This window comes from Chinchilla lanigera, unplaced genomic scaffold (assembly GCF_000276665.1).
Source record: "Chinchilla lanigera isolate Chin_1 unplaced genomic scaffold, ChiLan1.0 scaffold00160, whole genome shotgun sequence".
Classification (NCBI taxonomy): Eukaryota; Metazoa; Chordata; class Mammalia; order Rodentia; family Chinchillidae; genus Chinchilla; species Chinchilla lanigera.
Genome location: NW_004955561.1, coordinates 1,052,773 through 1,065,880, shown reverse-complemented (window position 1 = coordinate 1,065,880; position 13,108 = coordinate 1,052,773). Strand labels below are relative to the sequence as shown.

The 13,108-nt window shown below is 39.2% G+C and overlaps 1 protein-coding gene across 2 annotated transcripts in view; it reads right to left on the bottom strand.

Moving 5' to 3' along the window:
- Setd5 (SET domain containing 5) overlaps nt 1-13,108 on the bottom strand; it is a 122,874-nt gene that overhangs the window by 25,807 nt on the left and 83,959 nt on the right. Inside the window, exon 24 of one of the 2 annotated variants that reach the window (XM_013509077.1) lies at nt 4,906-5,149. The exons of the other annotated variant lie outside the window; for it this stretch is intronic. Coding sequence (XP_013364531.1) covers nt 5,064-5,149 — 86 coding nt within the window. The 3' untranslated portion in view covers nt 4,906-5,063. Of the gene's footprint in view, nt 1-4,905; nt 5,150-13,108 lie in introns of those variants that run through there. 2 annotated transcript variants of the gene reach the window in all.

Here is a 13,108-nt window from a genome sequence, read left to right as displayed (position 1 = left end):
CACACACACACACACACACACACACACACACACACACACACACACACACGAAATCGTTTGCTAAGTGCAGGGTACTGTAAACGTTGTTTGGTGGAAGATTAGTGCAGGGTGAGCAGAAGTTGGGCAGAAAGAACCATGAAGGTCATCCTGAAAGAGCTTGAACAAACACACCAAGGAAAAAGGCAGAAGCATTGGATCACTGCAGCATGTGGAGAACAGAATCCATTCAGGAGTGCTGGAATGTAAAGTGGGAGGCATGGGAGGCAAGAGAAGAGCCTGAAGACACTGACAAGGGTCCAAAAGCCACACACAGCAATCCAGACTCAAGAGCAACAGGAAGTCAGAGGATTTTAAGCAAGAGAGAAGGGGGCACAATAAGGTTCACATTTGAGAAAGATCATGCTGGTTGTGGTGTCAGGCAACCAGATCAGAGGTGATTTCAATAAAAGGGGAATCAGAAGCATGACCTGAAGCTAGGTGATGGCAGTTGAATGTGGTATATACATGTTTTTGTTTTTTTGTACTGGGCATCAAACTCAGGACCTTGCACTTGCCAGCCAGGCACTTGTGCCACTGAGCTAGATCCCTGGCCCTAGCAGTTGAGTTTGGAAAAGGGATGTTCTCTATTTAGGAACAGAATTGGTGACACTCAGTAATGCACTGTGCGGAGATGGATAGAAAGGCGTCAGAGAGGTCAGTGAGTCATTCCCTCCCATGGGGATTGGACTATCTGTCAAGATGATCATTTTGGTTCAAGAAGTGCTGCTTTTCAGATGTGTGTGGGGCACCCTGGTAGGGCTGTCTTTGTGCAACTGACTTAGTGGAGTGGGAAAATGAAGGAAGCTCTGAGTCAGAGACATTGGCATACAGGGAATGGTTGTAACCAGGAGCAAAGCCACACCTGCCCAGGATGACTGTATGGTGGGAAAAGCAGAGCCTGTGGACCACAAACACTATACACAGGGCTCAGAGGGAGACGACAGAGGAATCAGAGGGCATGAGGAGCACCATAACTGTGGTGCTATGAGTTCATGGGAAAGGTCACCTGGTCAGATGGAGAAGAGGTCCAGTTTGAGGGGCTGAAAAACATGTCCACTGAGTTTGAGAACAAAACCACTGCTGAACTTGGTAAGCGCAAGTTCAGGGAGACAGCAGGAGGTGACTGGATTACTAAAACGGAAGTGCACGTAAAGAGAAGAAATGAGCCACTAGAATTGACTTAGGAAATAGTACACACAGTAAACCAGCAGTGGAAAAGGACCAGCATGTTAGCTGGGTGGTGGACTCTTTCTTTGTGCAGTACTGGAGACTGAACCCAGGGAATGCTGAGCTATACCCTCAGCCTTTCCTACATTGCTGTTTTGAGATGGATTCTTGCTAAGTTGCCCAGAATGGGCTGAAACTTGTGCTCCTAGCTGGGATGACAGGTATGTTTCCTCATGCCTTATAAGCAGCTTGGATCTCTTTAAATATGGGAGTGTTTTGGATATTCACAGGCTATGGCAACTCAGAGGATGAAGAGGTGACCACAGGAGCAAGTCCTGGGGGAGGTGGGAGCCAGCGGAGCCAGCCAACCCAGGGTGTAGAGGTTGGGCTTGGAAATGAAAAGATGACCTACCCTGTAACACAGAGAAAGGTGAAGATAGAAAAACTTAAGTTACTTTGGGGTAGATGGGAGTGCAAAGTTTAGGGAGCTCTTTTATTTATTTATTTATTTATTTATTTATTTATTTATTTATTTATTTATTTTCTTTTTGAGACAGGGTCTCGCTAGGCAGTTCAGGCTGGCCTTGAATTCACAGTGATCCTTTTGCCTCAGCCTCCCAAGTGCTGGGATTACGGGTGTATGCCACCATGCCCAGCCAGGGAGCTCTTTTCTGATGCCCTCTTCCATTTTCTTATTGAGCCAGGGGCTTTGAGAAGAATGGAATAGGTGGAAGTTGGAATAGTTGCTAGAGTGAAGGATGCATGAAAGAACTGAGAGCCAACTATGAATCTGTGGTGGTAGCAACAGACAGGAGAACAGGCACAGAAGAGCAGATTGACAAGCAGGTGCAAAGGAAGACAAGGATCTTAAAAGTTTCAGAGATCCTCTCTGAGATGTAGGCTGGGTATCGGAAAAAGAGAGCCTCGGTGGGGCCAAGAGAGGGACTGAGGGACTGATGTTTATCAAGGAACTGGAAGGACAGGAGATTGTGGGTAGAGGGCTGAGTGTTTGCCTGAGTATCCCCAGGACTTTGGGAAGAAGACTCTGACAGGCACCCTGGTTAGGCTTCCATTCAAAGAGTGGGGAATACAGCAGAACTGGAGGAGGAGGGGGAGACATGCCAAACTTGCTCAAAAATCAGAGTGGTTGGAAAGGTAAAAGATAATAGCAGTGAAAGGGAAGGTGTCTATAGGATGCACTAAGAGGAGACTGAGCACCAGTGGGGCAGGGATCTTCATCTGCACTATAGGCAGCTGTCTCAGAGACTCGAAGAAAGGCTCTGTGCAGAAGGATGTCAGGTAGTAAGCAGCCACTTGTGGTTTGCAAGGGAAATGGTGTCCCAAGGAGAGAACTTTATTTCAGTAGAGTAGGACAGAGATAGGCTTTGTGGAGGAAAAGAGGTGTGTTCAGAGAACAACAGAACAGTTACAAGAGAAGGACCAGGAGAGGACTATGTGCTAAGAGCAGAAAGCACTGGGGAGGCCCGATGACATAGGGTACTCCCACTGGAAGACAGGTCAGGGCTCAGAAGCACGAAGTTGGTAGAATTCACTACACCCAAAAGTTTAGTCTGGGCCCATGGCCGTGGCCAGTCCACGTAGGCGGAGCAGTGGGCTGGGGACAATGCTAGCCATGGTGCCTGAGCAGATGCACTTGAAGGTGATGGTAAACTCACTGAGATGGCTGCAAGAGTCCAACCTGAGTGGGCTGGAAGCTTCTTCAGAGTCATATACTCAACAAAGCATTTACTGGCCAGGCCTAGTGGCACACGCCTGCAGTCCTAGCTATCTGGGAGGCTGGAACAGAAAGGTTACAAGTTCAAGGCTGGCCTGAGCAACTTAGGAAGAATCTGTCCTAAAATTTACATATACATAGCTCATTGTTAGATCAGGGTAGAGTGCTTAATTAGTGTGACCACTGTGGGTTCAAGTCCCAGTGCTGCAAATGAACAAACAACCTAATTAAATTTTTTAAAAACTTCAGAAAACAAACTCCAAAAAAACCCCACAAAAAACCAAAGCATTTATTGAATGCATATTTTGGTCAGGTACTGCTAGACCCTAGAAATACATCCAACTTGGGCTTGGTAAATCCTGTTAGGCCTAGTGGCCGGATAAAATTCTGTCTTTAGTTTGCTCAAAAATAACACAAATACAGAAAAAAAAAAAAAAAAAAAGCATGAAACAAATGTATACCTTAGGTGGCTCTGTGGCACAATGGATAGAGCACTGGACTTCTAGGAACAAAGGTACACCTTAATGAATTATAAAATACCTCCTAACTACCAGTAAAGGCATGGAATCTTGCCAACCAGCCCAGTTCTTTATGTGTTCCTAATATCATCCATCTTCTTCCTGAGTAGCCACTATCTTGATTTTTATAGTAATCACATCTATATTTTTTCACCCACAAAGGAATACACAATACAGCTTTAAAAAAAAATGTCCTTCCTGTCTTGCCTTTAAAAAAAATGTCCCTCCTATCTCATTTTATCCTTCTTGCAATTTATCTGAAAAAGTTGAACCATTTGTTCAGTAGCATTCCACAGTGTAATTCTATTGCCTTCACTCTTGTGGGATAGTTGAATAAATCTCTGTTCTTTGTATTTCTAGCAAACTGATATTGGGATCCATTTGTTTAACATGTTCATGACAGGGCTGTAATTCATATACCTTGCTGCCAGGCAGCTCTGAACCATGGTGGTACGTGCATGACTGTTCTGTTGGGTGATATGGGGCAGTCACACATATACCACCAATAGTTGAAGCTGGTGGGAATGTGTTATCAAATTCAGGGGTGTGTGTGTGTATGTGTGTGTGTTTCACATTTTGACTGCTTTATGGTTTGTTTTTGTTTGGTGGCATTGGGATCAAACTCAGGGGAGTTCTATTACTGAGCTACATCCCCAGCCCTTTTATTTTTAAATTTTGTGATAGGGTCTAAGTTGTCCTGGTTGGCTTTGAACTTGCGAGCCTTAGCCTCCCAAATGGCTGGGATTACACCGTGAGCTACCATGCCCAGTTGCAAATTTCCCTTTACAGAAGTATTTCCACAAATAAAAACAAATGATAGAATTAGAACATCATTATTTTGTAGTCACTAAATGAATTGAAGATTTAAGCACTGATCATCAACAGCTACTAGCAACAAAGAAATAGAATTATGTGCTTCTTAATGCCATCCCAACTCCAATCCTGAATGCTGAATGCACATCCCTATAACCCCAGCTAATCAGGAGGGTTACATAGCAAGACCTTGTCTCAAAAAAAAAAAAAAAGACAGACAGCAAAAAGAAAAGAAAAAAGGAGGGGGCTGGACATATAGCTCAGCAGCACAAGTGCCTGCCTGGCAAGTGCAAGGTCCTGAGTTCGATCCTCGGTACCCCCCCAAGAAAATGTGTAGGAAAAAAGGAAAGTTACATATATTCTAGTGGAATGACTCACAAAGGAAAAACATGATAAATGTTGAAGTCTTCTTTGTTTACCAGTTTTCAAAAATAGTTTACAAGCTGGGCATGGTGGCTTATGCCTGTAATCCCAGCACTTGGGAGGCTGAGGCAGGAGGATCACTGTGAGTTCGAGACCAGCCTGGGCTACAAAGGGAGTTCAAGGCCAGCCTGAACTGCATAGTGAGACCCTGTCTCAAAAAGACAGAAAACAAAACAAAAAAACCAAAAAAGAGTTTACTAACACCTTCTAAATGGATAACTGTTTTGGTACTATTGTGAAGTCAGGCGTATAAATATGTTTAATATACTTAATCCTGTTGCATATATTATCCTAATTAATGTTCAAAATGTCCCATGTTTGGGCAGTAGAGTCCTCTTTAAATTGGTGTGAGTCTTTTAAATCCAGCCCTAATTATACTTGATCATTAGTATGACAAGATGTTCCAGGCTAGTCTTGCACATCTCTTCCCTCAAACTTGCAATCAGCCACTTCTCTAAAAAACAAACAAAAACTTCATTTGTACATCTTTCTAGCTGACAGAGTTAGGACATATTCTGTATAGGTAGATAAGGTATCTCTACCTCTGTGATAGGATACCCCAAGAGTTAATATTGACACCAGGCTTTAGCTACATCTGTTTTCACATTAGTTATCTTGTTCCCCCCGGTGGCATATCTAACCTGTGACCTGCAGAACCCTTTCCCTTTTTTCCTTATAACAAATATTTTAAAAGGACATTTTGTGTTTATATACATTAATTACATTGTATACTTTCTGTGTGGCTCAGGGGACCCAAAAGGTTGGGCACGACTGCTTAGTTCTCAAGAATATTGTGTTCATTAGCTTTATCCCATATTAAAGCACTCAGATATACCACTACAAGTATGCTTATTGATTTTTTGGGTGGGGGCTACCGGAATCAAACTCAGGACCTCGCACTTGCTAGGTAGGCCCTGTGCCCCTGAGCTATATCCCTGGTCCCCAATCTTCTGATTTTTTAAGTTATATTATGTCTACATTGTATAGTGTATCAGAGTTCATTAAAGTAACAGATCTGATCTTATCTATCTATATCTATCTATCTTCTATCTATCATCTATCTATCTATCTATCTATCTCTCTATCTATCTATCTATCTATCTATCATCTATCTATCTATATCTTTCCAGACACACAAACTTACAAGGTAGGCTTACAATGTGTTGTCTGTAGAATCAGGTGTGGAAGAATGCAAAAGGGCCATCTGAGTGTTGGAGACCAAACTATCCAGGAACACCTGGAACTCACTGCAGAGTCCCATTGGAGTCTATGGTGAAGCGAAAAGATCTGCATTGGAAGACTGAAGAATCTGAGATGGAAGGGTGAAGAATTTGCATTGCAATCCTGGAGACATCCAAAATTGATGGAAGACCATCAACTCCTCCAAAGCAGAAGTGAGACTTCCTTCCTCTTCCCCTTTTTATTTCACCTAGGCTAAGAGCCTATTGGTTGGTGCCACCCACACCCAGGGTGGGTCTTTCCTCTTCAGTAAGTCCTTCATTCAGACATACCCAGAACTATGCTAAGCCAATCAACTGGGTGTTTCTTATTCAAGCTGACACAACAGTTAACTATCACAGATAGATAACAAACTATTTTGTGCTATATTATGTATATTCCTCATTTAGTCTATTTCCCATTAATATATAATTAATGCGACTACCACAAAGTTGATTTCTCTCAAGAGTGTGGCTGTGTGAAGCTCAGTCAAATAAAATCAAAGCCTTCATAAAAATGAAGTTCCCTAAGTTTTCCAATGTTAAGTATGCTGCTATTATCCTGGAAAGTAAGATCAATTGGTTCAAAAATTTGGGGCTCATCACCTCTTTTTTTACCTGTATTACGTTTCCCTTTGCCATAGTGATGTCAGAAAGTCTGATACAGTCAGGTGTGGTGGCACATGTCTGTAATCCCAGCACTCAGGAGGCTGAGGAAGGACTGCCACAAGTTCGAGGCCAGCCTGGGCTACAAAGTGAGTTCAAGGCCAGCCTGAACTGCACAGTGAGATCCTGTCTCAAAAAAAAAAAAGTCTGATACAGCCTCATTTTCTATTATAATTAACAAAAAATTGACAAATGTTTTATAAAAATCTGTATCTATGTCTATCTATATATATTAAATGCCTAAAACTTTTCCTGTTCATTAAACTCCTGGAATGTTTTGATATTGCTCAGGTAAGATAAATTTTAGTAGGAATGCAATATTTTCAATCAGTATTTTAAAATATTTTGGATGGTGCACACCTGTAATCCCAGCACTTAGGAGGTTGAGGCTCAGGAGGACTTCTGTGAGTTCAAGGCCACCCTGGTCCACAAAGAGAGTTCAAGACCTGGCTGAGCTACACAGCAAGACCCAGAGTCAAACAAAAATTTTTTTTGAAAATGTTTTCAAATAATTTTATGAGAAAAATTTAAAAATTTCATAACAAAATGAGAACAATAGTTAATATAGTGTGTATCATTGTCTTCAAAGTAGTAACTCTGAGTACAAGACAGACAAAAAATTCTTACAAGTAAGAAACTAACATAATAGCATGAAACTTTCTTTTGAATGAACTAAGAGAAACTATTAGTATAAATGAAACAAATTAGCATATATATCAAAACACTTTTGAAACAATGGAATAGGTAATTTGGTGAATTATTTGGACTTCTCTGTACTTCCTATTTATCTGTTTTGTGCCCTCTTTCTCTCTATATATATATTGTTTCTCATATAAAAGCAACCATGTGATACTTAATCCTCTATATCTGACTTATTTCAGTTAACATTATGTTCTCAAGTTGCATCCATTTACTGAAAAATGTCCTGCTTTATGTGGAGTAGTACTTCATTCTATATAAATACCACATTTTCCTTATCCATTCATCTGTTAATGGACATGCACACTGCTTCCAAAACCTAGCCATTATAAACTTTGCTGCTATAAACATAGGTAGCATGTATCCCTGTAATAGACTGATTTTAATCCTTTTGGTAAGAAACCTAGAAAGGAGATATCTGTGTCAAATGGAATTTCTATTTTTAGTGTTTTTGAGGAATAGCCACATTGGTTTCCACAGCAGTTGTACTAGTTTACATTCCTATCAGCAATGCAGAAGAATTCCTTCTTACCCATACCAATGACAGCATTTGGTTTTATTATATTTTTTGATGACAGCCATTCTTTCTGGGATAAGAGAGTATGTTAATGTAGTTTTTAAATCTTCATTTCTCTAATGGTCAGCAATGTTGAACTTTTTAATTTTTTTTTTTTTTTTTGAGACAGGGTCTTGCTCTGTACTTTGGATGGGCTTTGAACTCACCATGTAGCCCAGGCTGGCCTTGAACTCACAGCAATCCTCCTGCCTCAGCCTCCCAAGTGCTGGGATTACAGGTGTGCACCACCATGCCTGGCTTGTTGAACATTTTTTCATGTATTTACTGGAAATTTGTACTTTTGAGATGTGTCTATTCATTTCAGTTGCCCATTTTATGACTGCGCTTTTTGTTTTGGGGAGTCTCATTTTTTTTGAGTTTTCTATAAATCTAGATGTTAGTCCTCAGTCTGAGGAATAGCAGGTAAACTTCTTCCCTCTCTGTAGGCTGTCACTTCAGTGTGTTGCTTACTTTCTTAACTGTGCATAAGCTCCTTATTTTTTGATACCAGGAATCAAACTCACTACCTCGTGCTTTCCAGTCAGGCACTGTACCGCTGAGATATATCCCTAGCCCAAGCTCTTTAATTTGATATGATCCCATTTGTTGATTTTTGGTATTATTTTTTGTGTCATGTGGGACAAAAAGTCCTTGTTCAAAAAGTCCTTGTCTATGTCTTCAAAAGTTTTCCCTATTTTATCTTCCAGCAGGTTAAGTCTTTGTTTCACTATTTAGATCTTTGATACATTTTTAGTTTAGTACATGATGAGATATATGGGTCTAGAGTCAATCTTCTGCATGTGGATATCCAATTTTCCCGGTGCCATTTATTAAAGAGGCTGTCTTTCCTCTAGTGTATGTTTTTGGCCCCTTTGTCGAAGAATAGGTAGCTGTATGTGCCTAGGGTTTTTTCTGGTTCTTCTATTCCATTGAACCACACACCTGTTTTTGTGTTAGTATCATGCTCTTTTGTATAGTATAAAGCTGTAGTATAACTTCAAGTCTGGGACTGTGATACCACTTGCTTTGCTTTTGTTACCTAGGATTGCTTTTGCTAGTCTGGGTCTCTTCTGGTTCCATATGAATTTTAGGCTTGTTTTCTCTAGATATGTGAAAAATGCCACTGGTATTTTGATAGGGATTGCATTTAATTTCTATATATCAGCTTTGGGAGTATGGCCATTGTGATTATATTGATTCTGCCTATCCAGGAACAGGGGTGTAGCTTTCAATTTTGTGATGTTCTCTTTGATTTCCTTTCTCAGTGATGCAATTTTCATTGTAGAGGTCTTTCATGTCCTTAGGTTAATTCCTAAGTATTTACTTTTTTTGGATGCTATTGTGAATGGTATTATCGTTTTCTTTTTCAGAGAGTTCAGTAGAAATGCTATTGATTTTTGTGTTAAGTTTTTCTTTTTTCAGTTTTTTGAGACAGGGTATTGCTATGTAGTCCAGACTAGTCTTGAACTCAGGTTGGCTTTGAACTTGTGGCAATCCTACTTAGCCTCTTGAGTGCTAGGGTTACAGGTGTTTGCCACCATACCCATCTTTTATGTGTTAATTTTGGAAGTTTATTTATTTTTGAAACAGGGCCTTGTTATGTAGTTCTCTACTCACTACTAAGTAGTCCAGGCTGGTTTCACTGCGGCAATCCTGCCTCAGCCTTCTGAGAGTGCTGGAATTTCAGGTGTGTGCCACCATGACTGGCTATGTTAACTTTGTATCAGCATAATATATATTGCTGAATTTGGTTATTATAGGAGTCTTTTGGTGTTTTTTTTGGGGGGAGAGGTCTGGTAAGTAAAGGTTTATGTCACCTGCAAATAATTATACTTTGACTTTATCCTTTCCTATACATATCATTTTTATTTCTTTCTCTTGCCTGATTGCTCTGGCTAACATTTTCAGGACTGTGCTGAAAAGGAGTAGTGACAATGGATATCCTTGTCTTGTTCCTCATTTTAGAGGCAAGGCATTCAGCTTTTCCCCATTTAATATGTTGAGAGTAGACTGGTCATACATGTTTTTTTATCAGATTAAGATAAGGTACTGCTATACCTATTTTTAAGGTTTGTTTTTTTTTTTTTAAATCATGAACGGATGTTGGATTTTGACTGTTTATATGATGAAGTACATTTATTGATTGCATATGTGAAACCATGCTTGCATTCCTGGGATGATGCCTACTCGGTTGCACTGTATGATCTTTTTGATGATTTGTTGCATTCTTTGCAGTATCTTGTTAAAGAATGTTGCATCTATATTCACTAGACAGACTGGCCAGCAGTTCTTTTTTGGTTGGATCCTTGTCTAGTTTAGGGATGGGGATGTTAGTTTCCAAGAGTGATTTTGGAAGTACTCCTTCCCTTTCAAGTTCTCCTTCCACTTCAATTTTATTAAAGTGTTTGAGGGATACCGGTGTTAGATTGTCCCTGAAATTTTTATAGAATTCAACTGTGAATCTGTGATAATTAGCTGATTGTTCTAATTGGAGAAAGAAATACCCAACTAAATTGGATCAGAATAGTTCTGGGTGTTGCTGAAGTGATGTACTGAAGACAAGATCCACCCTGGCTGTGTCAGCAAAAAATAAGCTGGCTACCTAAATGGAGTAAAAGGCAAATGACAAAGGAAACCTCACTTCTGTTTCTTGGAGGAGCTTGTCTTCTGTATTTGGAGAAGCTTGTCTTCAGTTTCACCTTGGATGTCTTTTGGCTTCCAGCACAGACCCTTCAGCCTTTCATGGCAGGCCCTTCAGCCTCCTGATATGATCTTGCATAGGACACTACAGTGAGCTTCAGGCCTTCAGCTGGATCCTTTGGATCACTAGGGCACAGAGCCTCTTTCCACACCTTCTTATAGGAGTCTTTTGGTGGTTTTTTTGGGGGTGGGTGGGGAGGTCTTATAAGTAAAGTCTGTAGGTGGCTATAAGACAGTCTTATAAATTCTTACATATTTGTGTATCTTGCATCAAATGTTTCTCTAGTAAACACTGATACAGAATGCACCAAGACCTACATTTTTCTTAGTTATTTTCTTAGTGTTTCATTACTGCTTCAATTTCATCGCTTGTTATTCAATTGTTCAGACTTTTACATCTTGTTCAGTATTTGTAATTCACGTACAACTGGGAATGACTCCATTTATTTGAGTTCTCCAATTTTTTGCCATGTATTTTGTGAAGTAGTTGCTAAAAATTTTCTGGATTTTGTTGGTGTGTGTTGTGATCTCACTGTCTTAATTTCTAATTGCATTGACTTGCATTTTCTTTTTTTGGTAAGACTGGTTGATTTTATCTTTTGTTTATTCTTTCAAAGAATCAGCTCAACTTACTGATTCTTTATATTTTTTTTAAGTCACCATTTCATTGATTTCTGTTCGGATCTTTATAATCTTTATATAAGCTCTGGATTTAAACTATTTTTCTTTGTCCCTTAGGTTCATCATTATTTATTTGCACTGATTCTTTTTCTGTTGTGGGCATTCACATCACAACTTCCCTTTTAGGACTGCTTTCATTGTGTTGCAGAAGTTCTGGTACATTGTACTGGCAATATTGTTTAATTCTAGGAGTGGTCTTATTTCTTAATTTTTTCTGTGCCCCACTCATTATTACAGAGTGTGTTAATTTGCATGTTTGCATAATTCTTGTGATCACTTTGGTATTGACTTCAAGTTTCACTACACTGTGATCTGACACTATGGTAAAATTTTGATTTTTTTTTTTTACATTTACTTAGCTATTCAAAAGTTTGGTTCAACTGATATATTTTTTGTTTGGTTGAACTATTGAGGCTCTGGGTTATAATTTGCATTGATGTTATCTGATTTTTATGTCTAGTAGTATTTGTCTTATGAAGTGGATGCACTACAGTTTGGTACATATATTTATAATTGTTTTATTTTCTTGTTGAATACTTCCATTAACCAATATGTAATGTCCTTCTTTGGCTCTTTTGATCAGATTTGAAGTTCACTTTGTTTGAAAATAGGACAGCCACTCCTGCTTATTTTTGAGTTCCTTTTGCATGGAATATTGTTTTCCATCCCTTGATTTTATATATTTATTTATTTATTTTTTGAGATAGGATCTTGCCATGTAGTTCAGGCAGGACTTGAACTATGTAGCCCAGGCTAATCTCCAATTCAGGACAATCCTCCTGCCTCAGCCTCTTCAGGGCCAGGATTACAGGTGTGTGCCACAATGCCTGGCTTTCCCTTGATTTTTAGTCTGTACATTTCTTTTTGTGTTAGAAGTGCTTCTTGTATACCATGCTGTTGGATTTTGTTTATTGATTTATTCTGCTAATTTGTCTTTTGATCAGTGAATTGAGTCTATTTAATTGGTGGTTATAATTGATAGGTGTTGACTTATTCCTGTCATTGTATTATTTTCCTGTTTTGGTTTCTTTCACTTCTACTTAATTGCAAACCCTACCTGATGCAGTCATTTTATTGGCCCTTTTGGCACTGTTATCTTCACTGTTTCCTTCTAAGATATCCTTGAGAATTTTCTGGAGTGTTGGCTTGGTGGTCATAAATTTCTTTCTCTTTATCATGGAAATGTTATTTCCCCAACAGTTTTGAAAGATAATTTTGCAAGATGTAATAGTCTGGGTTGGAAGTAGTTTTCTTTTAGAGCTTGCAACACTTCATTCAAAGGTTCCTTGCCTCTGTGTAGGGAAGTCTATTTTAATTCTGATGGGTTTTCCTTTATAGGTGACTCACCGCTTTTCGCTAGCAGCCTTTAATATTCTGTTCCTGCGTTGGATTTCTGCTATTTTAATTATGATATGATATTATATTTTAATATGCTATGTGGAGTGCTTTCTTCCTGATCATGGCTATTTGGGGTCCTATATGCCTCACATATCTGTATGTTAACTTCTTTTCCATGTCTGTAAAGTTTTCTGTTATTACTTCTGTAGACAGGTTTTTAAATGCCCTTTGTACAGCCTTCTGATTTTTCATTAGTTCCTATTATGCTTTTTGTTTTTTGTTTTTGTTTTTATTTTAAAGAGTAAAAGAAGGACAATATAGCAATAGGGGGATTCAGCGAATTACAGACAAAGTGGTAGGACATTATCAATGGTTGTTATTTACCTATTGGTATCTTCAAGATAGTTTCTCAGCAAAACAAATAAACAATACTGAATTACAGACAAAAATGGCAGGAAATTATCAATGGCTGCTGTACTATATCTTGGTTTCTCCAAAGTGGTCTCCAGGGAAAATAAATTGAGCTATACATGAGTGATCAATTAAATAATCATTG